Source organism: Polyodon spathula, chromosome 14, assembly GCF_017654505.1.
Source record: "Polyodon spathula isolate WHYD16114869_AA chromosome 14, ASM1765450v1, whole genome shotgun sequence".
NCBI lineage: Eukaryota > Metazoa > Chordata > Actinopteri > Acipenseriformes > Polyodontidae > Polyodon > Polyodon spathula.
Window position 1 is genome coordinate 33,342,179 of NC_054547.1, and position 25,993 is coordinate 33,368,171.

Here is a 25,993-nt window from a genome sequence, read left to right on the forward strand (position 1 = left end):
CAGAGCCAGCACAGTACTGTGAAAGTGGTCTGACACAGTTTGTTATACTGTAGTTCTTTCACAGTAGTTTCTTTTGTGGTGAAGCAGTATCCATTTATCCACTACAAAGAAGAAAAAAAACAACATAAAGTATCAAAAGACTTGAATTAAACAACGCTGATATTTCAATTTATTTTTGCTATTTTGTACCTTTGCACAAAAATAAAATATTCTATTTGCAGAAGTACCTTTGTATGCACAGTCACCATTTTAAAAGAAATGAATGTAATAATATAGTCTTTAACTACTAAAGTTATTGAATAGTTTGCTAGCAAGCATTGCCTAACAGTTTTCAAGGTCCGAAGCAAACTGATGCGATACCTATTTGGTAAAGTTTCTGTAACAGTTTAGTACAGACTGCTTTACCAGAGAGGTTCTCCAGTTTCCACCAGTTAAACAAACACATGCCTTTAGAATCTATGTAATTTCTGTTACAAGCAAAGTGATGCTTTCCATCACAAACTTTGACAGCAATACAAGTTTCTGTAATGGTACAATCTGTTCAAGTGCGTGTGGATATTGTGCTTTCGATCTAAAAACATTTTGTTTTAAAAAGCTGTGATCCTATGAGACACACTGACAATGTAACTTGAATAAACTTCAGCTCATCCTAGCTCTGAGGCAGTGTATGACCTCTGTGTCTGATGTACTGCCTGGCTTGTTGCCTAGGAAGTAGTAAGTCAACAATAAACGAATACCCAGCTTCGGGAAACACGTTTTATATTTTAATATTAAAACCAACAAAGTATTAACATGGAAAATTTTTATTAATACACCTCTTCTCTTTACAACTTACAATAGACAAGTTCAATTCACCCTGTTCTCCAAAAAATGTAAGATTCTTTTAGTATAAAATAAATATTTACTGCAGTCTACAGAACTGCATTCAAAAGAAGAAAAAACAGACACAGAATATTTAATAAACATCAGTGCTTTGCAATATATATGATATATAAAATGTATATACTGTAGCTTACATATGCAAATCTCAAAGTATAATAAGCATAGTATAATAAGCATATTAATATTTAATATTTAAAAAAAAGGGGGGGTTATTATAGCTTCCGGGTCCATTAGCTAGAACTCCTGATATATTGTAAAAGTAGACACAGAAGTCATGCCCTCTGTTTAAATGAGAGTGCTTACTCAATATTCCCTGTGACAAGAAGACACACACCACATTCAATTCAATTGATCAAAGTTGTTTAAATAATTATTATAGGACCCTACCCAGTGTTTAAACATTTTTATAAATCGAAATAGGAAACAAGGAGGCATTTAGTGTTAGATCTATTATTTGTATGACTAGTTTTAATTCTTCTGTCAGGAATTAGAGCTGCAGTTATACTGTACACCCCACAGTACTTTACAATATTCAGCCTAAATATAGTCAAACTATTTATATTAACTATTAATATTTAAAATAAACATACACCCAAAAAAAAAAAATCACCCTGCAATAAGTGGCTGAAATTTACATATCAGTACTTCTGAAAGAAAACAAACAATTCATTCATTATAAATTCACTTGGTAAAAGAGGTCAGCCATGAAGCGCATTCATGGCAGAAGGGACTGGAACCATGCAGACAGCTGTGGACAAGTGATGGGGATTTATCTTTTATGGATGGCCCCAAAATTTCTTATGAACCGTATTTGAGTGACTTTTTTTTTCTTTTTCTCTTTGCATTTCTACATTTATGCCTTCATGCCATACTCCTGCCCACAGCAGCAGGGTCCACAGATTCCTCCAATCAAGCCATTGATGATCTGCACTGCACAGATGATGACTTGCACTCCACTGAGGGCCAGCAGGATAGAGAACAGAGTGACGTTCCACTCCACCACATGTGCAGGCTCTAGGCAGCTGGTCCACATATTGTGGTCTTTTAGGTACCTGTCAATTATTGAAATGAATGTTCAAATACACTGCATTATTATACGAATGAATGATCAATTCAGGACAAGACAACAGGGTGTCTATAGCCATCTAAACTGATAATATCCTTTGCAGAACCACTGTATTTATATTTTAAGTTATTTTAAGAAAGAGGACAGCAAATCACCCCTAATGGATAACACAAGCAGAGGAAATATAAATGTAATATTACACTGTGTCGATTGTTAAAATAGACCCTAATGTAAAATACTTCTCTTAGCCAGTTCAGTTGTGAAAACAGGACATCTTAAGCATCAGAACTAGCTGCAAGCACATTGGCAACCTGGTGGGGTGCTTCAACAAATTGGTAATCCACCAAGCCATCCCTTGAGTCTGAAATATGCATTCTCTTTTAAAATAAAAACACACAGGATGCAATGCAATCATACCCTCCATTTCCATTTGCAAAAGGGTACTCCCACGTGGCTCCTGTTCTGCAGTATGGGCCTTCCTGCAGAGCCAGCGCAGAAACGATAAAGCAGTACACAGATCCAGCTAATCCAATCAGAGCCACCAAGACGGAGGACAGCATCTAAAGAGAAGCAAGGCAAGGTCAGCACGTTACTGAAGCCCCTGGCCATCTGTTCATTCCAGTACAGGCGACACCACCACTTACCACACAACTTTCCCCGCAAGCATAATTTCCACAGCAACCGGCACAGTTGTCATGCTCCAGTCTGATAAAAACTGCAGCGGGCAGGAACATCTAGGAAAACAAACACGTAACAGTGGCCATGAATATTGCATCACCACACCCATTCTGAAAGTATGATTGAGCAATTGCAAAAATTCTGAAAAAGAGAAGGCACAGCAGAATTCAACCTGTAAGACAGGCAGACACAGTGACATTTAGAAATAAGGGAATCGATCAAGCAATCTGACGTAATCTTTCTTTTTTGTATTATTTTAGATTTAGGATATTTGTTGGAGGAAAAGTGAAACATTTGAGATATCAAATCTAGAACACTGCTCAATTGAAATTGCTCTTGCAGCATTAAGAAAGGCTCCACCACTGTTTTTGGTAGAAGATAACAACAGAACAAGTGAGCATCAACAACTGCTTAAAATAATAGCTCAAGATCATGGCATGCTGGGACTGGGTGATTTGACTTTCTATTGGTTCTGAAGGACAGGTGGACTTTTCCCCTTTTTGGATGTTTCTTATGTTATTAGTTCCCTTTGTGTACCACTGTCCTGTCCTGTCTGGTGTAAGTGTGATGTGTTACCATATAGTGTGTGTGAGTCGTTTGGTGTGACCCCTTGTCTTTCCATACTGTGTGTTGAATTCCTTGACCTGTGTTATGCTTTTCAGCTCTATGTATAAAACTTGGTTGATGTAACTCTGTTGAACCTGAAATCAATTCTGAGTGATACGGATGTGCAGAAGTAATGCCCCGATATGTTATTATATATTATAATATAAATCAAAATGTTGTAAAAATATATGGAAGCATACTTTGAAATATGTTCCCTTAAATTTCATACTATATGTTGGGAGATATATATATATATATATATATATATATATATATATATATATATATATATATATATATATATATATATATAAACATGGCCGCAAAAATATATTGAAATACATCATTAAAAAAAAATATATATATATATTTGTGAAATATATTTTTTTCCATATGGGTAATTCCTAAAAGGCATTCAAACTAAAAACAAAGACACTCACACTCCTGAGCAATCACAGTTTTAACAGCCTTGTTCTAAGGAAGGTCACTGTTCACCAGTCATTCATTTTTAACAGTTTAATTAAGAGAATGTAATCGATGTCCTTTTTACATTACCATTAAAATATGGGTGCAGATTCACAAAGCTTTTTACTGCTCAACACTTTCTTTTTTTTTTTTTAAACAATATAAACAATTTAGGATTATTTACCACCCTCCTTAAATCAAAATGTCTGATTTGTTTGTTTCTGTTCTGGTAACTTTATTCTTGTGCTAATGACAAACTGCAGAGAAGAGCATTGATAATCTAGATGTAACATTGCTAATTTCTAAACCTTTAAGACAGTGCTTTTGGCAAGCAAAAGAAATATTGAAAGGTACTGTTTGAACAAGCTTTTTTCTAAGATGATATGGTCATCATAGAACACCTGCTGAATACAATGGCTTTTTATTTCATACTCACTCCAATGGTAACAGACAACGGGCAATACAAATGATATTTACAAAGTGGCGTTTCTTTGAAACAGTGGTGATCACACACCTTAAACTAATTTATTAACAGCATTTGCAGCACATCACACTGAATTCCCTTTTACTGAAATTAATGCTATTCTCCTTTAAAAGCAAGACTTTTTTTTTTTTAAACTAAAATGCAGTCTATTTAATATTGCAAACATATCACCCCATTGTACTCTGTGTGAAATATAAAGAATGATGTGAACAGACCACTCCAGAGGACTAGAAAGACAGATATGTATACAATTCTTATGAGATGTCAGTCACTCGTCTCTTAGTGAAAAACATAAATGATTTCAAAGAATGTTTTCAAAACCGAAAACAAAATCTGCTGTACCTGTCTTGTCCTACCGTATATCTGTTTCTAATGACTAAATAATAGATGTGTTGTTCTGTAAAAAGATTGTAAAAAACACAACCAAAACAAGGTTTACATTAAAGGTTTTATCCATAAAAGTGGATCCACAATCTTCCCTGGGAAGCTAGCTAGCACTCTCATACACTGCATATGTACTTAGAAATATTACTCACCAGAACACCAGCTCCCACTATTCCATGAAAGAACCACACGAAGTTAGTCAGGTTGTTGTCGTTGGCATATTTAGTTTCTCCATTTGGAAAATAAAGCAAAATGTTGGCAACAATGCAGCACACTGCCAGTGGTATCAAGGAGTGACCAAGACACTTTGCACATCCCCGAAAACACATGGTAGGAAGTAGAAAGTGAAATGCGTATGGACAATCAGAGCAGAGCCAGACAAACAGCCTTTCAGGACTTCTGAGTGCTAGTCCTTAAATACAGCAAACTAGAGCTGGTTACCAGGGCAATGAACCAGTTGTTTAGGCAGGCACTTCTAAAGTTCTGTCAACAATGACAATCACTAAATGCCACTTACATGATTCATAGAGTTGTCACCAGGCTAAAGGGAAGGGAGGATGAAGGTGGGGGTATTATGCATCACAGAATATAACTAATCACTACTGAGGCTTTGTTCTTATGCTTAACCTTGGTAAACACATGCATGCATGTTCACCTATGCTGTGCCTATGTTCTCTGTATTAATTTCACCCTACTAAGAAGTTCAAGTCTTCTTCTAAAGAAACACTGCATATGTGATGCCACAAAATGAGACAATTGCGACCACCTTGGTCAGAGAAACAATTAAAATATGAATGTCGATGCAAACACAATTGAAAAAGGGATATTTTCTGGAACATTTTATAACAACTGGGATTGTCTAAGCAAATCTGAAGATCAATAAAAACATGCCCGATCTCTGACAAATGACTGCATTATCAGCCCTGAACAGTAATACCACCACTCCCTGGAAACAAGGTGTACTTTGTAGAGAAAATTATTTATATATATTTTGGCTATGCATATTTGCTTTGTAAACTTTTGAAACAGACAATTTGTGAAAACTTATTTATAAAAATAAAACATTTTCTCAAACTTCAGACACTAATTGAAATCATTTTTGTGATGATTTTTGGTTAGGACTACCTACAACGGTACTAAATTGTGTGGGTTCTGTGGACTTTTACCTATGTCAGAATTGACATAAACTGTTAAACACCCCGAACATGTTAGACATGCTAGTGAAAAAAAAAAAAAAAAAAAAAAAAACACACTGCAGCGTTGGTTACATTATATACGCACAAGACTAAGGGGTCTACTGTACAGCAACAATCGTTTCTAGATATGGGAGGTAAAACTATATCTGGGTAATACCCCAAACAAATTAGTAAGTGCTGCTTTACATAGGCTTCAGCCTGTTGCTGGCGTGAGCACATGATGAAGGTGAAACATAACGTCCATACACAATGGTGTGGTGTTAGTAGTTCTACGCAACAAGATATGGCATTTGCTAAAGTTAGATTATCTTTAAGTTAAGTTAGCTTTACTTGGTGTCAATAATGTTCATTCACCTTTGCTTTACACCTTTGTTTTCCCAGCTGGTTGTATATTTAAATAAGCAATGCCCTAGGCCAGATCTCACTGATAATCAAATCAATTTCTTTTATATTTTAAAATCAATTCTTACAGTAACCAATTTTTATACTTTACCCATTATAGAGGTTTAATTTTTTGCATTGACCTCACATTACCAACAGGGGACAGCAGTGTCTGTAACAAAAGTGTACCCGCCCAAGCACAATCTGTTACAGTGATATCTTTTTTTTTTTTTTTTTTTTTAATCCTTGGTGTACAAATCAAACGCAGAGTCTTCAAAAGAAAATGTCTTTATTGAGAGTGATTTTTAAATTAAATAAACTTTAGTACAAATACCCAAAGACCAGCCTTCAGCACTGTTCTGCAGCTTATTAAAATCAGTTAAAATGCACCATTATTAAACAATCAAAACGATTCATACTTTAAACTTTTTTTTTTTTTTTACAGGAGGTGAGAGTTAAAACCCTAATATCCCAATGCACAGCCGTCTCCCCGTGGATCGGATCCAGCCCACAGAACCCTTTCTTGTTTACTGGAATCACATGAACTCAAAGATTCCCACCAACTCCCATTGGCAATAACCTGTCCTCGTCCAAACTGCGCCCGGTCATGTCCAGTTACAGGCCACTGCACATCATGACCTCTTTCCTTGAGATCCTCTGCCACAGAAACTGCAATTCCATCTTCCAGCGACACATGCCATTTTTTGTCTGTGTTAAAAATGCAGACTGGTTTAAAAAATGAGTCTTATACCATGTATTTTTTTTTTGTAGCATAAATGATTGTTTTGTTTTTTAAAGATTAATCAATCAATTAAATGTGGTCGATTTAAACAACTTAAATAAGCTGTTATAAATTTATAAAATAATGTATGTAAACAAAACTGTTCTTCTGGCATTAAAGTATAACTTCTTGTTTTACAGAAAATGTATGAAAATGTATTATTGCAATTTCATGTCATTTGCGACTTATAAGATATGCGATTACTCGATTTTTCGCTCATTGAAAGAAAACTTTAAAGATTAAACCCTGTTGTTTTTAGTTCATTCAGGCAGTACACATGTAATCACACCCAAGAATGTAACTATTGAATCACAAAAATATGAAAACTATTTTGAATGTGGAAAAAATAAATCAAAGCTTTTTGCTAGGGAATTGCATTGTGTTATTATGTAAATCTGCACAATAACCCATACTTATTGAAGATATTTACCCCAGGAATCAATTTAGATCAAATGAAAAAATACCAATAACGTTACAAAACTAGTAAAATAATTGCTTAAAGCTTATTTTTCCCTATGTTACAATTTGTTTTCCACTGGTGTAAAAGGTTTTGATAAATAGGGACCACTGTACTCCAGTGTCATTGATATCATATGACTATTGTATCTTGATAAAAGCTTGCTGTGTAAGCCACATACTGTTGCATAGATGTTGGAACTGAAAAGGAGCCTTCAAAAAACTGTATAAATGTACATCTTCCCTGATTACTAATACCGACTTACCAGGCTTCTTGTACTGCACATAAAGACGAGCTGCATCAACAGCTTGCTGTGGATCCATTCCAAACTCAAACATATTAAGCAACACCTTTGTGGAAAAATAAATTGGACCATTATTCTTCAGTAGAGATGACAGGACAATAGCAATAAGCTCTGCAGCTATGGCCTAAGGTTTTGCATCGCTCTATAGAATTAACTCAATTTGTCGAATGAAACCTGCCGAATTATTTTTTTAAACTGTCTCAAATCGTGCAGGATTATTATTTTGAATGGTTTCCTGACAATCACTCAACCATACTCTCTTTGTTTAGCTCCACAGGTCACAGGTCACAGAGCAGTTGCTACCTGTACATGCCCTTGAGGCTGCATGAGAGCCCCCATGACTCCGAAGGAACACAGAAGCCCTCCACTCGCTGTGGATGTTGCTAGTGCAGGGATTATCGAGTGATAGGGTCTCTTCTCTGGAGCCACACAGTTTGGATGGTCATGGGCAAAACTGAAGCAAGCCCCTCTGTTCTAAATGTAGCAACAAGAGAACCGTTTTATTAGAAACAGAGGGAAAAAAAAAAAAAAAAAAAAAAAAAAAAAAAAAAAAAAAAAAAAAAAAAAAAAAAAAAAAAAAAACAGTTTGTAATTCAAATCATTTTTTCCACAGGAAATCGTACAGTAGACTAGAGGCAGGCTGGACAGGGCAAGTAGATTTCTGTTCAAAGTCAGCCTCTTTCTTGACTCGATATCATTGTGCATTCAATTTCCTTCTAAAAGTTTAATTAGCTGTTAAGTTTTATATGGCTATCAAGATTTTTCCAATCCAATTTTTTTTTTTTTTCCTCCAGTTCTGGTCATGTTTTCTTTTTTTTTTTTGTGTGTGTTATTTGTATTTTGTTTCGGTGTTTTAACCTGTATGATTTATGAACAACAGTACCAACATTATAAATAAAAGTGTGTATACATTTGAAGAGCATGATTTTACTTATTAAGAGTCCAATATCTGAAACAAGACTTATCTTGTATTATTCAAACCTCTCCTAAAATATTAATTTTTTATGATATTTAAATAAACTTTTGTGATAAGAGTAATGAAGCCTTCATACATTTAGAATATACAAGGGCAATATTGATACATTTCGGGAAGACGTGACTCTGTTCCTTTCGTTTTAATCAGATTTTACCATTGATGTCTGGTGTCACAGACCCAGATTAGCATTATTCTTAGACTACCTTACCTAAGGCAACATTGGCTAGGCCCTGAACAAGCTAATGTGTAAGTGTAGATCTAAAGTGTGACATCTAAGTACAGTCAGTTATAGTCATTTTCCAGAAATATTAATTTTCATGTCAGCTGTGAGCCAGCTCATCCTTAGTGCTTACTTGTAGAGTAAATCCACAACCTTCAGGAGCTAGGCCCGTTCCAAACCCCATGTAGTTACTGTTGATAAACGAGCAGGCATTGCCCTCTTTGTCCACCACAGTGAAGTATACCGTGTCACTTCCTGCAGGGATGCCGTGTTCCAGCTGGCTGTTTGCTCTGGGAAGGTTAAAGACAGACAGATACAACACCAGGTAATATAAATGACAAAACAGAACAGCTTGAGGAAGGTTTTTTTTTTGTATAAAGTGAAAAGCGTCACATTATAGGGTGGGCAGTAGGATAAAAATGTAATTGCACTTAAACTGGCAACGCTACTAAACAGAGTAAAGTCCACAGAAGCTTATGAAACGTTATTAACTAAATCAATATACACCTTTATACAGCTCATGCAGAGGCCAAGCTCTGCTTATCAAGATATCAGTGAATTTGAGTAAACACTCCTATCTTAAATAAACATTTGGTCCCTGGTACTAGCAGTTACCTCACAAGGGAGGTGCTGGTGTGGTGCTCACACAGAACTATCACACGTACAAGCAAAAACCCTTTATAGTTTCTCCCTATTACCATGCCCAATATAAAAATAAAAAAAAAAAAAATAGAAAAAAAATGACTCAATTAGTCATTTAAACTTTAAGCTTACTTTTGAAAGCTGATAAGTTCTGAACGCTGTTTGCAATACTCTTTTGACAAAAGTTCTTGAACTGGTACTTTAACCTTGTCAGGGTCGGCACAGAAATGAGACGTATCGGAAAAACTGAGCTTCAGTGCTTCTGCCAGAACATGGAGGTAATCTGCACTGTTGTGGTCCATATCTGTGAATAAAAAAGAAAAACTATAACACAGAATATCGTTGGGTTCCGTCTCAAAACACAATAAACATACTTTTTTGTAATCACATTTGAGTACAATATTTACAAGGGCTAATCAGTCATTAGATATTTTATGCTTTCATTTAAAAAAAAGATGAGTAAATTACCCAGTCAGCATATCACTACTGCATGATAGATATGTGTAAAATACCTTTAATGCAGAAGTTTTCTAATATGTTGAGAGCAATCAGGGCAGTGATTCCTTGTCCACTAGGAGGTATCTCCCAGAGTCTCACTCCCTAAAACAAAATATACAACAATACCAACAAAGAGTAACTAACACTCAGATTTTTTTAAATCATGGGTACAATTTTTGTGGCATTACCCCCTTGACAAATTATTGGTTTATTAACTCAAGTCATATGACCACTGAACTGAGTAACAAAGTTCAAATGTCCTAAATCATACATTTGTATAATAAACATCTTCCTATAGTCACCCGAAACTCATCTACATTTGATAATAATGAAGTTCTAAGAGCAAACTTCATACAAAACCATTTTTCTGTTATTCTGATTCTACGTACACCTTGGGTCGACTGTGCATGTTTTTCTCTTCTATTTTTTTTTTTTTTTTTGCTTACTTTATAGTCTGTGCAAATCGGCGTTACATTCAAACTGGCATGATTCTTAAGATCATCTAAACACATGACCCCGCCATTCTGCTGAATGATCTCTACAATGGCCTCAGCAATTCTTCCTTCATAGAAGCCCCTTCTGCCATATTGCGCAAGCTCCTGGAGAAGAAACACAAGCGCAGCTCTTCAGAAGAAAGTCTTTTTCTGATGTCGTGATCGTTTTCTTTCATTCATTCATTCCCCCAAAAATGACTAATCAGAAGTATGTTTGCTTACATTACCTGACTTACAATTTAGTGACTGAAATTGCATTAAAATCTGCTTTAAAAGGCAAAATGAACATGTCAATGGTTTTACTACTGTATGGGCAGGGAATCCTTTCCCCTCAAAATCAGTAAATAATGAATATACAAAGCTGAAAATTGTGACAAATAAAACATACAATGGGTTCAAAACAAAATAATTTACACCCATAATCAAGTTATACAAGTAATATGTTCCACCTTGTCCTTTTGAACCTAGTCATTTGCATATTATGGAAGAAATGTATTTTTCGGAGGCCTTGTGGTGGACATTGGACGCAGTATATACAGCGCAGCGTTTGAACTGAATGGCTAATTTGCTTATTTTAGTACCAATTTAGAAATCAAAGAAAGAGAGCTAGTCATTGTTGTTGATTGTTATACAGGAATTTCCACAGTAACGGCGGAGATATGGAAGTTAATAAATTACCAAAGCATCTCATGGCTTGGAAAGTTAACAGACCGTACTCTCTACTGTGATGTCTATTAAAATGGAAGACAGTGACATTTTATTTCACAAATAAATAAATGAAATACTTAATAGACCCCTTTTTCTGCTACTTGCTTGCCGCTAAGTTTTATTTATTTATTTATTTATTTTTTTAAGTACATTTTTACATATTTATACACATGCAATTAATTTGTTAACAGCAATTTTAGTTTTAGAGCTGGCATTAAACAATTACTTAAGTTATCATACTGTAGTTTAAAAGCCTAACAAGAGGTAAATAAACATATAAATAAATAAACAGTTCTTAATAGTATGCCTAACACAGCACATGGGTATTTAGATCCCTACATTTGTTTGCCATTATCAGAGTAAGTGGATTGCCTTTGACATAGTTATCAACTACACTATACCAAGCAAACAATGGGAGCCAGAATTCCCACATAAAAAATATGACCCTCACCCAACTCTTATGAATCAGACTCATCTTATACAAAAAAGTAATGAACTCTACTTTGTTGGTAAAGCATGTACTACAAGCGCCAGCACCACATTACACAAGAGAATCTCTTTGCGCATTGTGACTGAAATCAACATAAGTAATAAAGTGTTTTAACGTGTCTCCATGATTTTTGTCTTGAGGGGCTGGTCAGAGAAAGCCTGCCTACCTTGAGTAGTTTACATTGACTGAGTAAGACAGCGGAATAGAACAGAATAAATGTTTTATTCAAATCACATATGCTCAATAATAAATACCTTGAATGTTTGAGCTAACAGTGGGTTCTTAAACACCTGTCCATGTTTTGGCGGCTGGTTATTGATTAGGAAAGCTTCCGGTTTCTTTCCGAATTTTTCCAGGGCACCCATCCATTTTGCCCACTGGAATGCAGTGATCTCAGCCACCGGGAACCCCCTCTCTGCCAGCTCAATGGCAGGCTGCAGAATGTCACTCAGAGAAAGCTGCAACAAGCATGTGTTTAAAATGTGCATTACTGATAAATTAGTTAGTAAAACAAATCAAACTCGGTGAGGCTGAATTTTTTGAAAATGTATTTATTTTCATATAAAATAAAACAACTTTTGGATTTTTGTTAAAACATCCAAAATACTCCCAGGCCAATGTAATCCTGTGTTAAACGAATACTTATCACACTGTTTGTGTTGTAACTGCAAAAGGGGATTTTTTTTTTTTTTTTTTACATTTCTAGACCTATAATACATTTATGTGAGTCCCTAATGAGGCTATTGTATGTCTAAGTTAAAACTGTTCAGTTGTGTGGTTTGTACTGGTCTGGGACTTCCTGAAATCTACCATCATTGTTCTTAAGCCAAGAATAAAACTGTTTAAATATGGAACTATGGCAATACATAATAAATTTGGGGGTTGTTTTTTCTTTTCTTGAAACATTACCAGTTTTCCACTGCCTTAAGTAAAAAAGTGTACTTGAGTAAATATAGTACATTGTCTATTTTTGTATTAATAAACACATTACTTAGGGCAAGGACCTTATTGTTGCAACTCTTATTGGGGCTGCCCACTCCATAGTTTCTATACATAAAAACACAAGACAAAAAAATAAGCTACATTTCATTATTGCATCTGTGCATTGTGTTTATACTTGGTCTGGTAGCTAGTAACTGTTTGCACACTCTCTGGTCTTCATTTTAATAGCAGTAATGTCAGGTCAAGCCCATTATATCAAGTGTACCTTTTTGCTGCCAAAGCAATCAACAGTGTCACACCAGCCAGCTGCTGCTCCAGGTACAGTGATGTTCAGGGCATGGAATGGATGAAGGGGGTTTGCCTCATCAAAACCACACTGCTCAATCACACTGAGAGTGAGGGCTCGAGGACTTCTGCCACTGTGGGGAGAGATCAAACAAATGGCCTATCTTGAACCAGAACAAATTACAACGGAGAAGGATTGCACACTCACACTCAACCTAACAGCTCAAAAACACAGCTAACAAACTCTCTCTGTACTGATCTCACTGATTTCTCTTTACTGGTCTCTACAAACCAGTCAATAATACAGCTCACAATTATTTTTATTTTTTTTAAACTTCTGATACACTACACATATAACAATACATGAATATATATATATATATATATATATATATATATATATATATATATATATTCGATATCAGGACTCATAGATGGCCAGTTCAGAATAGTCCAATGTTTTATTCTTATCCATTCTTGGGTGCTTTTAGCTGTGTGTTTTGGGTCATTATCCTGTTGGAGGACCCATGACCTGAGACTGAGACAGAGCTTTCTGACACTGGGCAGTATGTTTTGCTCCAGAATGCCTTAATAGTCTTGAGATTTCATTGTGCCCTGCACAGATTCAAGGCACCCTGTGCCAGGCGCAGCAAAGCAGCCCCAAAACATAACCGAGCCTCCTCCATGTTTCACTGTAGGTATGGTGTTCTTTTCTTTGAAAGCTTCATTTTTTCGTCTGTGAACATAGAGCTAATGTGACTTGCCAAAAAGCTCCAGTTTTGACTCATCTGTCCAAAGGACATTCTCCCAGAAGGATTGTGGCTTGTCAATATGCATTTTAGCAAATTCCAGTGTGCCTTTATGTTTTTCTTTCAAAAGTGGAGTCCTCCTGGATCTTCTTCCATGGAGCCCACTTTCACTCAAAAAGCGACAGATGGCGTGATCAGAAACTGACCAACAAATCTGACCACGTCTATATATTATACATGTCCACTTTAATTAATTTTTAAAAATGCCAACACCACCTGTGCTATTTACTTTACTAGTAGTGCTAATCAGGGTCTGTGAAACAGGGCATTAAATGATTTAATTAAACTAGTTCTCAGACAGTTGCAGAAGATATTTATTTTATTCCGTTTTCCCTACCTTCCATTCAGTCCTTTCACCTGTCTGCTTTCAGCATCGTAAAAGAGACAGAAGCAGTCTCCACCAATGCCAGTGCTGCAGGGTTCTGTCACATTTAAAGCAGCCGCCACAGCCACAGCAGCATCTGCAGCATTCCCTCCTCTCTTTAATACATCTGGGAGGTATTTCACAGCACCCCCACCCAACCCCCCCCCCCCCCCCAAAAAAAAAAAAAAAAAAGTCAAATGGATTTGGATAATTACATATTACAATGTATATTATATATTTTTTTTTTTTTGCATGGGAATACACAAATCTTATAGTATTGTGCGTTTGTAATGTGTCTTTGCAATGCATTAAGATCAACTGTTCCTGAGTGCCAGCAAATCAGACACAAGAGCTGTGCAGAATTGCTTATAACACACCGATTCCATTGCATGACTGCTCCAACCAGTTCCTGATTATTTCACTGACCCTGCTGAAGATCGATAAAAAAATGTATGCACCATATGCAAGGTGTATTTTTCTATATCTGCGTGCATCTTCTACATCAGCATTTGTTGTAAAATGAAAAGCAGAATTTGCTCAATAATTATGACCCTTCAGATTTGACAATCCCTCTCAGGGGGTATCTAGCAATTAACCCATATATTTAGGTTTCAGATGTTTAACTCATAAACTCTTTTTTTACCTTAAAAATGAAAAAAAAAAAATGTATTTAATGTTGTGCTTTCTAATATTATACAAATAAGAAACATAAACCGCGTTGTGCAATAAATATGGTACCACAGACCATTGCTACATATTAATATCATTTTACTATGGGAAGCCTTGAGGAATTATCCTGGTTTTACATTATAAGCACACTCTTGTGTCATTTCTAAGGCATATGTTTCCAGGTGCCTGCAGAAGCCAGGTTAATGTTTTTGAGACAGTGTAATACTTATTATTTAGTGGTTTTTTGTTGTTATTTCTAACATCCAAGACAAATAAAAAATAAAAAAACAACTTACCCAGGCCAATAGCTGTTGCTAATGGCTGGCTTGAGGCAACACAGCCATTAGTGCAAACAACAGGTGATCGTCCAGAGGTGAAAGCCAGCTGTGGGAAGGACATGTCTTCCTAAATGCAACAGCGAGAACACCCTATAGATAAAAGGAGATGTAACACCTTTTATTGGACTGACTAAACAATAATTAATCACAAGCTTTCAAGGCGTCAAAGGTCTCTTTTTCAGGTAAAAGTAGGCCGGAGAGATTGAAAAGTTCAATGGTCATGCTTTGTGAATCATTTAAACAATTCAATGAATAATCTCTCTGCAATCATGTTTGCGAAAAGGCTTTAACACTATTCTTGCAGTGACATCTTAAACAAAACTGCATATTACAAACACTAAGCTTTCTGTGTGTGCGTATTAATAATAATAATATTATTATTATTATTATTATTATTATTATTATTATTATTAGTAGTAGTAGTAGTAGTATTAGTATTATTAGTGTGCTAGAATGTTTTCAATAAAACAAAGTTACTAAAAAGACTCGAGAGCCGTGCTGTTTTTTAACTCGCAGCTGTCACTTTCTGTTGTAAGACTACGCGCTATAAATAGTCTACACTACATGTAAACATGCTGTACACAACAAAAGGCAAAAACCCCTTGTGATCCCAGTGCAATAAAATGTTAAATAGCTAGCCCGACAACGAACAAACTATCGTATCTGATACCAGCCGATGAAAAGAGAGAAAGCTTTCTCTTCACAAACAACAGCGGTGTAGGTTGCAAAGGATTGTGGGGAATGTAGGGTGTTAGGGTACACTTTTTGTATTAATTTTTTTAATTTAATTTAATTTAATTTAATTTTAATTAATTAATTTTTTAAGGGCTGTTTACTGTTCATTAACATGACTAGTATTTCCCTTAATGATCGGTTGTCACATTAACACAGTTAAGCGCTTTAAATGGGAATGTATGTTGAAACATTTTCGTTTTTAGATCACGGGGAATTTCCTGCAATGCAACACACGCTTGCTGTTTGTTGTATCAACGGGCTACCCTTTTTCTCATGTTTTATATATTTTTTGCAAATTATATATAAGGCTGCATCTCCCTGCTCAGTTGGCAGGAGCTTCTTTGTTGCTCATTACTTCATTAAGGGTAACAGTCTCACACCCTCAACATGATTATTGGTTGTGGAAATATATTAATTTTTCATGCACCTGGTTAATAATTGCTAATTTTGTTGGTACTATAGCTTTTCACACCCAACATTAAGTACTTTAGGAACAGCTCTGATAGCACTAGAACTCTTTCAATTGGCTGTAAAAATGTTTAATGTGGACTTTGGAAGAAGACGCAGCTGAGCTGATTTTTGGTAAAAAAAAAAATAAAAATAAAAAAGTCAGCTTGTAGACGAAATGACCTAAGCAGTTTCAATTATTGTTTAGGGTATTCTTCATAACAACACACCTGCATAGGTTTGTTTGTTTGTTTGTTTGTTAAATAAATGGTTAAATATTTCTATAGAGCGTTCCAAACGTCAGTTCTGTTTTAACCTAACATGGTTAAAGATGTATTTCCTAATTGGTCAAAGCAAAGCTTTAACTGATATAAATCGTTTTGTCACAACGTTATATTACTGATGGGGGTGGGTTCGTATTAGCCTGTGATAACCCAGACATTATGAGGTTATCTCTGAAATTGCATGACAGTGTCTCAACCAGTGAAGTAGAATATTAACTGAAGCAGATGGTTGCCATAGCGCATGAAACTGACCTTAATTATTTTAAGGAGGGTCACAATGACATCATGGGCATCCGGATCTATATATACAGTCCACCAAACAGAAATGATCAAAGTTATTGGAAGATTTTTGGTTGTCATACTACATTGGATTCTTTTAAGAAAGGAAAAAAGATTTAATTCCAAACCTCAAGAATATTTGATTGGCTCTTCTTTTTTGTCTTTCTCTGAAAAATGTGTTCTGGTAGCTTTGCCAAATGCCTTGGCATCACTCTCATTCCTCTTGCTATTCTTTGCACCCTTGCAAACATTTTACTTTTTTTTCCAGGAGGGAAAACAGCAGGTAACAATGAACACATCACAGACGAGGTGTGGTGCTTCGGAGGAATAATGGGGTCTGGAGTTCTAGTAAGTTTGAAGTATAATAAATAAATACATAAATAAGTCAAATATCTGTTTTAGTTAATACTACATATTACCATTGATATTACCAAATAATTTAGTTATATTAAATGGTATTGTCGCAACACTAGCCTCAATCATAACATTAGAGAGGATTGCAGTTATGTCATTAATAACTGCAATCATTGGTAATTATTGCCTAGTTAATATAAAGTATGACCGGACAATTTTAAATAACTAAATGCTCTGGCCACAAGCAGGTGGAGAGGAGACAGAGCATGACCAAAATCTTCCAATGAATGATCTACTTATAACTGCATTCAAAGATGTTTTTCTGTTGTTGCCTAAATTCAGTTTGTAACATGTATAATCAGGCAAAATAAACATTTACTTGCAAGTAATTGGTTGAAGAGAACTTGTTAGAAAAGGTTCAAAACGATTATTAATGTTTTGCCTCTCCTGTTATTGGAATTCATGGTGTCTGTATTACATGCACAGAATATTTAAACTCTATACAGACTGCACAGTTTGAAGCAGTCTGTATCACGACACATCCTGAGAAATGTGTTATCAGTACTGGGGTTCAATTCAGATGTGCTTTGCATTCTTTTGCAGATGATATTCCCTGCCTTGGTTTTTCTGGGTCTGAAAAACAATGACTGCTGTGGTTGCTGCGGGAATGAGAGCTGCGGGAAACGCTTTGCGGTACAAAATGAATAAAAACATCAAATATGAGCACACCTCAAAACGACTGTACTTCGTAATGATGGCCCGTTCATGGGGCTGTACAGTAATCCAGCCAACAGGTGTTAGATATTTTCCAAGCGTTAACGCTAGTCTTTAATTAACTCCTATTTTTTATTGGCCTAGTGGATTGGAAATTGGACATTAATTACACTCTAACCTTTACAGTAGGTCAAATAATAACAGCCTCTTTTAAGTTAATTCAAATTGAACTTTTTATGTACTTAGGTCATGAAACCAATGTGTGTATTTTTAATAAGACCCTATTTTAGGGTGACAGCATTTAGATCTGTCATTGTTAAGAGCAGGGGTGTCCAGTCACAGTCCTGGAGGTTCAATTCCGCTCCAGGTTAAACAGATAAAAGGAGATAATGAACTACTTCAGGGTCTGAATGAAGCTTTAATTGGTTCAATTAAACAATTTAGAACATGGTTTGAACAAGCACCAGGACTGGTTTGTGACTAAAAGTCATACTGTATTTATATGGAGGATTTTGAGGGCCTATTTTAAATGTAGTCTGACGGTCTCCCAGAGGCGAAAGATTGGATAGGCAAATTGGAGACCCTCTCACCCCCTGCCTTGGAGTCGGTCCCAGGCAGGGTTGAGATATGCTTGTATGTACCATGCGAGGAAAGCTGACTGTAGCTGCCTTTGTTGTACTTTCTCTGTTCCCAATTCAGTATCCTTCCTTGTTGAGCTAACAGAAATGCATGTAGACAGATGATCTGTAATAACGCAATATTGCGTACTGAACTCTACCTCCTTGTATAAATGTATATGCATCTTGTTCTTCTAGATGTTCACCTCTATTATATTCGCTGCAGTGGGACTGGTAGGAGCAGGATACTCTTTCATAGTGTCTGCTGTTGCCATTAATAAAGGTCCAAAATGTAAGACTGATACAGGATATATGTATCCATTCGATAATGGGTAAGAAACATGCTTCTAAATGTGATGTAAAACTTAGAAGACTTATTATTATTATTATTATTATTATTATTATTATTATTATTATTATAATTGCTGAGCAATTTTTCAATAGGCTCAACCGGATGGTTATTACGGAAAACACGTGTTAACTAATCACTCACTGATATAGATTAACTAGCCCCCCCCCCACTACAAGCAACACAGAACTTTAGAACTCTGGCAGGAAAAAAATGCTCACCAGAGATTATAAAAAATACTGCATGGGGTTTTGTGTGATAAATGAGAATGTAATGCCCACCCTAGAGATGCTTGGATAAACTGCTTGGGCTTCGCCATGCATTATTCTCTATATAATTATTAACACAACTGTCTGTTTCAAAATCTAAGAAAACGTTCAAATCACTCAGTGTGTGTGTGTGTGTGTGTATATATATATATATATATATATATATATATATAATATATATATATATATATATATATATATATATATAATGGCTCCATGCAATATATTATCCTTTACATGTGAAGTTCATTTGTACTGAATTATGTAATGACCATGCATTTATTCTACAGGAATTATCTGTCAAACAGCACACTATGGACTGAGTGTAAAGGGCCTGGAGATATTGTCACTTGGCACCTGACCCTCTTTTCTATGCTGTTGATAATGGCCGGTGTCCAGGCGGTGCTGTGCGCAGTCCAGGTCATTAACGGGCTCATCGGCACAATATGTGGAGACTGTTGTGGCTGCTGTGGGGTAACTATTTTATGAACACACTCCACTTCTGTTTGTTTCTATAAAGTTGATATTGTGTTTTCATAATAAAATGAATGTGGTGTACTGTAGGTATGTTTTACCCTGTCTGTGGGGTAGTGGGCCTTAAACCATTGTAAAATTTTGTACCCCACATTTTTTTTTTTTTTTATCTGGGATACCCCACAAACAACAGTCTGAGAATCCTGTATGCAACTTTATTAGGCCAAACATGTATCTGTTTTTGATCACCTGTGCTGTAGAGTTGGGCTGTAATGATCCCAGTAATCCCAATTATTTAAAATTATGTTTTAACTGACATTAATTGTGACTTTCTCTCTAGTTAGTATTTCTTTCTCTCTCACTCGCTCATTTTCTTTTTTTCTTTGCTTTTTGATTGATAAAGGCACACCAGCGTTCTTTCCCACAAAGAGAGGGGACAAAATTAATGGTTCAATTCCCAGTTAATTACATGGCACTTAACACACACTCACACATGCTAGCACCTCTTTAAATGTTTTCTATGTAATTCATTTTTGTATTCTTTATTTTTTTAAAGGGCAATGGACCTGTCTAACTGCACTGAATAAAAAGAAGGCAGTGTGACACATTTCTTGCTGTAAACAAGCCGGCAAGTCTCTTATAAAAATGTTACATTTTATTTTGCTATTTCAGAAATGTAATGGGGCATTGTTTTACACTTTGTTGGAGGATGGTTGTCTTATGATAACAGATGCACAAAACGGATGCCATTTTTTTCCTATATATATTTATTTTTTGATTATTAAAACTTTAGCAGATTTACGTTCAACTTTAGTCTTTTGGAGTATTGATCTGAATACACTTCAAAATACAGGTATATTAACGATACATAATGGCATTGCAGTTATCCTGTCCATTTAGTACATAATTCTATGACTGTGAGCATGAAACTCCAACATTAACCATGTGTGTTTAACAAAGTGGTAACTGTGTAAGTAATGTGTAAGTTGTAGCTATAGTGTAGTCATTGGACCTGTATTTTAAAGTGATTCCAAAGATCTTAATCGACCATTAACTAACTCATAAACATACAAACATGCTACCTTTAATGTTTTGTATTTGTATACAGCAAAAAAAGCTCAGTCAGCTATATAATTATATATGGCATGTCTTTTTTTATATTATTAACATTAATCACAAATCAATTACAAGAGGTTATTATTTCAGGGTTGTTTACATGTTCACACATTATGTACTGTGTACCATCTGTGGAAATTGTATTGCATCATCTTGTATGACCTGAGATTTTTTTAAAAATAAATATTTATATCAACAACAAGTGATGTAATCTCTACAATTGAGTTTATTAAATGATATATTAATATATGTCAGACTGCATCGTGATAGACTTGCTGTGATAAATAACACAAGTCACTTGTTTACTTCAGACAGGCTACAAGATTGTAGGACTACAGGCCTATGATAGAGGGCGCTATAGCTCCAGCCAGCACATGTAATTGCAATAGCTGCTTAAAATGGTCTACATTTCTCATGACGAGATCAAAGAAGCCAAATAACAACACTGTGGGGACTATTACATTGGTCTTAACCATGGAGGATCTAAAAACCAACATTGTTTAATCATTTCTAAAAGGGCTACTTTGAGAGCAACATCTGTTTGGTGTGTTTTTGTATTTAGAGAAAAAAGACTGATTTGGTCCTTAAAATATGGCAGTATTTAGATCTGTTCAAATCAATTGAATGTACTCCCCTGTATTATGACAAAAAACAGAAGCCAAAAGAATACGCTTGAAAAGCCATCTGGTAATTCAGTTTGTAATGTCTCTGAAACTCCTTGTTGCTTTTTTTATTTTTGGACTCCAAAGCATCTGTTACCCTAATATTGTGGGTGGTGATGGTAAAAGTGTTGTGAGAGTATTGGTAGGTGACTGACCCCTACAGCTAAGACAAGGTGATCGAAGGTAATACAAGAGACTTTCTTACTGCTCTTTTGTGTGGTGGATGAAGCCCCCACTGGATCATTACAAAACAAATCAATGACCAGTTCAGATTGAGAGATGGTCTACCATACTCAAATTAGAATTGTAGGCCAAACAATTGCGAAATCCTCAAATGAATTATCTTTTAAAAAAATAAATAAATAAATAAATAAATAAAAAGACATTTCATTAATATTTTTCATAGGAATCTAGCCGTGTGCAAATGATAGATTCTGTTGTTAGAAGTGAAGCTTTGCTCATATTCTCTCAATAAACTCTCCTACCATAGAAACCAAATCAATTAATAAAATATGGGGAATAGACACAATGCACACAGGCCTGTACAAATAGAAGACAGATGTGCACAACCAACGAGGGAGAGATCTGTACAGGTTTCCTCATACTGCACTATCGGAAGTAAAACTGATAACTCTGAAGCTTCAATGCTGAGGTGTGGAGACACAATTCGGAATGTGTTTTGAGAAATGCACAAAATACATTGCAGTGGCTCTCATTCCACTGGCTGTGCTGTGTGTCCTTGCTGATCTGCTGCTCTATTTCCCCAATGGGGAGATCCAGTTTGCCATCAACAACAAGCTCACTAACTTTGTGTGGTTCTTTGAAGGGATTGTTGGAGCCGGGCTTCTGGTAAGTCTTCTCAATACAGGCAATATGCTACAGCGCACCGCTAAGTGTGTTTATGATAAATATGTTCATGGGTTCTGGAGAAAATTGTAATGCACACGTTCCAAACATCTAATAAAGGAAAATAGCTTGCTGTATTTTAAAAAAAAATAAATTATGTCTCAATAAGAATGTTTACAGTTTTTACACATTTGAATTCTTAGCCCAAAATATAAACAGTAATCTGTTTTGGCACTATGCTGCCAGAATAATTTCATCGTGGGAACTATTTAACAGGTAACACATTTTCTGAATCTGACTCTTCCAGCCAAATAGTTGAGATCTGGAGACTTGATGTGTGCTGTATTAAACACTGAAATTCATATGAACATCTTTGCCCATATAACAAATCACTATTTCAGTTTACCATAAAAGGTTGTCTTGTTTAGTTTGGGTGCTCTGCACTAACTGTAACTTAAATATAGAGTAATAACATTTTGGCTTTATGTTTATATCTGATGTAAATTAAATATATATTGTATGCGATAATAGTTTTTGTTTCTGTCATTACTTAATATAATGACAGAAACAATATGTATATTTGTATATTGTATATGTATACATACATACATGCATATATACACACACATATATACATAGATATGTGTATGTGTATATATATATATATATATATATATATATATATATATATATATATATATATATATATATATATATATGCATTAGCCACAAATAAAAGTTCTGTTTGTTTAATTTCCAGGTGATTTCATCTTCTGTCATGTTCACATGTTTGGAAAAAACTGTTTCTTGTGGCTGCTATGGAAACGCTGAGTGTGGGAGTGGCTGTTCTGTAAGACTCGTTTTGCTTGAAATCATAATATAAAGCTAATGTCATTGTATCACAGTACAATAGTTTTTGTTTCCCTCGACCCCAACAGATGCTTTGCTGGCTGCTGATTGTCCTGATTGGAATAGGTGGCTCGGGATACTGTTTCATTGTTGCAGCCCTGGCTCTTACTGAAGGGCCTTACTGTTTAACCAGCAGAGGATGGCGCTATCCCTTTGCAAATAGCTTTGGCAGGTACTATCCAAACCTGAACCATACAGCATGTTTATTTATAACTCACTGATTCCCAGTAACCGTGTTGCAGATTTTTATTATGCTAGGAAATATGTCTTACCTAGCACAGATCTTGCAAGCAAAAATAAAGATTAAAGAACACCAAATAATATAGTTTCACTTCACATATAAATAATATTCGCATGTAGGCCTGTCCGAATGTAAAATGAAGTAAAAACGTTCACATTGTTATAGATAACCCATCACATGTTACACGTGTAATACCAGTGGAATAATGGCATTTAAAATAAGAAATAGAATGCTCAGAAAGATTCTGTTTTTATTTTGTTTCACAGCTACCTGTTTGATCCCTCCGTATGGAGAACATGCACTGAACCAGCGAATATCGTGCTGTGGAATGGGACTCTGTTCTCGGCTCTCCTGGCTCTCAGTGGCATGGAGTTCATCCTCTGCTTAGTTCAGTTAATAAACGGGATGCTGGTCGGGCTTTGTGGAAACTGTAACTGCTGGAAGCAGGTATTCCAAAGCACTTTGTATTGCAGGAGATAAGAATTTCCCTTTTTTGTTCATTCCAATGTAGAACAATATCCCTTTCATGTAATATATTGGTCAATAGATTATTGTGAGTGTAAATTCCCCGCTATATCATAAACTCATAAATAAGACAATTAACCACATGTGCAACACCTGATATACATTCTTATAGTAATTTCTTAAAGAATTATATAATATACCCAGCAAGTGTTATTGGCTTAGATAGCATCTACATTGAATATATGTACATTGGTATGAAAATTGGTTCTACGAAGGCACAACTACACTGTTGAAAAAACTATTCCTGCATGTCCACTTTGTTGTTCGCATTGCTGTACCTGTGTGTGTTTGTCTCTTTTCAGACCGTTGAGCCAGCGTGAAGATGACACTCAAGAAAAGAGCTGATCTAGTTCCAGATATACTTTGAAACCGTTTGTAAAATGGGTTCCGTATTATTATTTCGTGAACCAGTTCATGATACTTGACCTTTACTAGAAACTGTGTTCTTGTTAGCGAGTAGGTTGGTGAAGTGTTTATGTGTAGTAAGAATCTGAAAAGGAAATGTGGAAGTAAAACTCATTTTTGACATAATTAGCTTGATCCCATCCAGCCTCCTTGAATGAAAACAATCTGCAGAGCAGTAAAGCGGAGAGTGAATCCAGCCGTGATCAGCACTGGTGTGTACTGGTCAGAGCGCATGGATTACTGGTTTTAAGCTGGTCTAGCCAGTGCAGGGGGTTGTTGGTGGAGAAGCTAGCTAAGATGGTCTAAGAAAATACATTTACTGTATATTAAAATTCCTTTTGCTGTAAAGTTTTAAAGTCAATGTTTTTTTTTTAATATGTACATACCTGCTGGGTGCCCAGAGGCCAGTGTACATATGCTGTCTTGGTCACCAGCTCATCCGTAGTTGCTATGTTGGGTTTCTTATTGTATTATTGGTCATGAGAGCTGCTAAGGGCCATTTTCTTTGAAGCTGAGATCTCACAATACCATTAAAAACACATGCCCCTAGTATACTGATTACATGACAATGTTGTCTTATGTCCAGCAGATGGGGTTATAGTATAGATTTCTTTCAAACTTTGAATGGTGGTTTAAAAATGGTCTGCATTTTTACTTTCGTGAAAAAGGAATTGGTGGCGTTATCTAGTGGACATCAATCAGTATTGCGGGAGGCTGTTAAAAACTAACTGGCATATAGAAGCCCTGATGGAATTTATCTAAAATATATTTCTAGTCATTTGTAAATGTACATTTGATAATTGGCAGCTATAATTGTCATAATAATAATAATAATAATGGGTCTTCTGAAATAATTAAGTTTTTACAAGAAAGTACAACTACTACAAGTACAGCTTCACATTAAAATAGGCCCTCAAAATCCTTCATATCAAGACCTTACATTTACCCCAAAAATCAAAGGCAGGTCAATAACTCAAAAAGGGCCTACTCTTCAAAGGGTTGACAAAAGAAACCTCAATTACAATACTGGCCACTAAGTGGCATGTTTGAATAAGGTTTCATATTTAGATTTTAACCTATAAACACACAGTGCAAAAATGAACCAGTTCTTGTTTTGTGCTCATTGTTGTTACACTTTGATCCCAACGGAAGCATCCTAGTCGCATCTTCGTGCCAATATATATAATATATATATATACTATATATATCTATATATAGATCCGCTATCTCCTATGTAGGACTTTATATCTCCTAATTAGGACTTTATATCTCCTTTTTTATTATATCTCCTTTTAAAAAAAAAGTCCTGTGTAGAAGATACTTTATTCTTTATATTAGTACTAGAACTAGAAACTCCCTGCAACTGCCATTCAGATACGATACTCCCTCCTCAGTTTCTTCAGAGCTAGTGAAAAGCAACGGGCAGTGCCATCGTTTGGGCACTTAAGAGGAGGCAGCTTTATTGCAAGAAAATACTGCATTGGGTTTATTTATTAAAAAAGCCATGGGATAGTCTGTAATAACCGTGGTCCAGCATTTGTCTCACTACAAACCAAGCCCCTCTTATAACATGGCCATTTCCACTCAGCTGCTGTTGCTTCAGTCCGATCCCTGAAATCCCCATCCCTTTGCAAAAGGCCATCTTTTA

At 35.6% G+C, this 25,993-nt stretch overlaps 4 protein-coding genes across 6 annotated transcripts; 2 read left to right on the forward strand and 2 right to left on the reverse strand.

The window, feature by feature from the left end:
- Window positions 1-787: 787 nt before the first annotated feature.
- Window positions 788-5,002, reverse strand: LOC121327278 (transmembrane 4 L6 family member 1-like). Its single transcript, XM_041271219.1, has 4 exons — window positions 4,718-5,002; window positions 2,593-2,682; window positions 2,366-2,508; window positions 788-1,934 (listed from the first exon to the last, which is right to left on the reverse strand). The coding sequence occupies exons 1-4, from the start codon at window positions 4,892-4,894 to the stop codon at window positions 1,736-1,738; spliced, it is 609 nt and encodes a 202-aa protein (XP_041127153.1). The 5' UTR covers window positions 4,895-5,002; the 3' UTR covers window positions 788-1,735.
- Window positions 5,003-6,401: 1,399 nt separating this feature from the next.
- LOC121327277 (glutathione hydrolase-like YwrD proenzyme) lies at window positions 6,402-15,477 on the reverse strand. Of its 3 annotated transcripts, XM_041271216.1 has the most exons (11): window positions 15,078-15,477; window positions 14,086-14,239; window positions 12,920-13,073; window positions 11,967-12,170; window positions 10,467-10,619; window positions 10,035-10,122; window positions 9,655-9,826; window positions 9,014-9,170; window positions 7,988-8,158; window positions 7,646-7,730; window positions 6,404-6,850 (listed from the first exon to the last, which is right to left on the reverse strand). In XM_041271216.1, exons 1-11 carry the CDS (start codon window positions 15,178-15,180, stop codon window positions 6,606-6,608), a joined length of 1,686 nt encoding a protein of 561 aa, XP_041127150.1. In that variant the 5' UTR covers window positions 15,181-15,477; the 3' UTR covers window positions 6,404-6,605. The 3 variants fall into 3 exon arrangements, with proteins under 3 accessions (XP_041127151.1, XP_041127150.1, XP_041127152.1); XM_041271217.1 differs by lacking the exon at window positions 10,467-10,619 and having other exon boundaries at window positions 6,402-6,850; XM_041271218.1 differs by lacking the exon at window positions 7,988-8,158.
- Window positions 15,478-16,934: 1,457 nt separating this feature from the next.
- On the forward strand, window positions 16,935-20,956 carry LOC121327184 (transmembrane 4 L6 family member 4-like). Its single transcript, XM_041271042.1, has 5 exons — window positions 16,935-17,212; window positions 17,822-17,911; window positions 18,748-18,881; window positions 19,458-19,641; window positions 20,198-20,956. Exons 1-5 carry the CDS (start codon window positions 17,039-17,041, stop codon window positions 20,213-20,215), a joined length of 600 nt encoding a protein of 199 aa, XP_041126976.1. The 5' UTR covers window positions 16,935-17,038; the 3' UTR covers window positions 20,216-20,956.
- A 1,135-nt stretch (window positions 20,957-22,091) lies between these two features.
- On the forward strand, window positions 22,092-24,542 carry LOC121326593 (transmembrane 4 L6 family member 1-like). The gene is made up of 5 exons (XM_041269925.1): window positions 22,092-22,268; window positions 23,026-23,115; window positions 23,204-23,346; window positions 23,682-23,862; window positions 24,243-24,542. The coding sequence occupies exons 1-5, from the start codon at window positions 22,092-22,094 to the stop codon at window positions 24,258-24,260; spliced, it is 609 nt and encodes a 202-aa protein (XP_041125859.1). The 3' UTR covers window positions 24,261-24,542.
- Window positions 24,543-25,993: the final 1,451 nt, after the last annotated feature.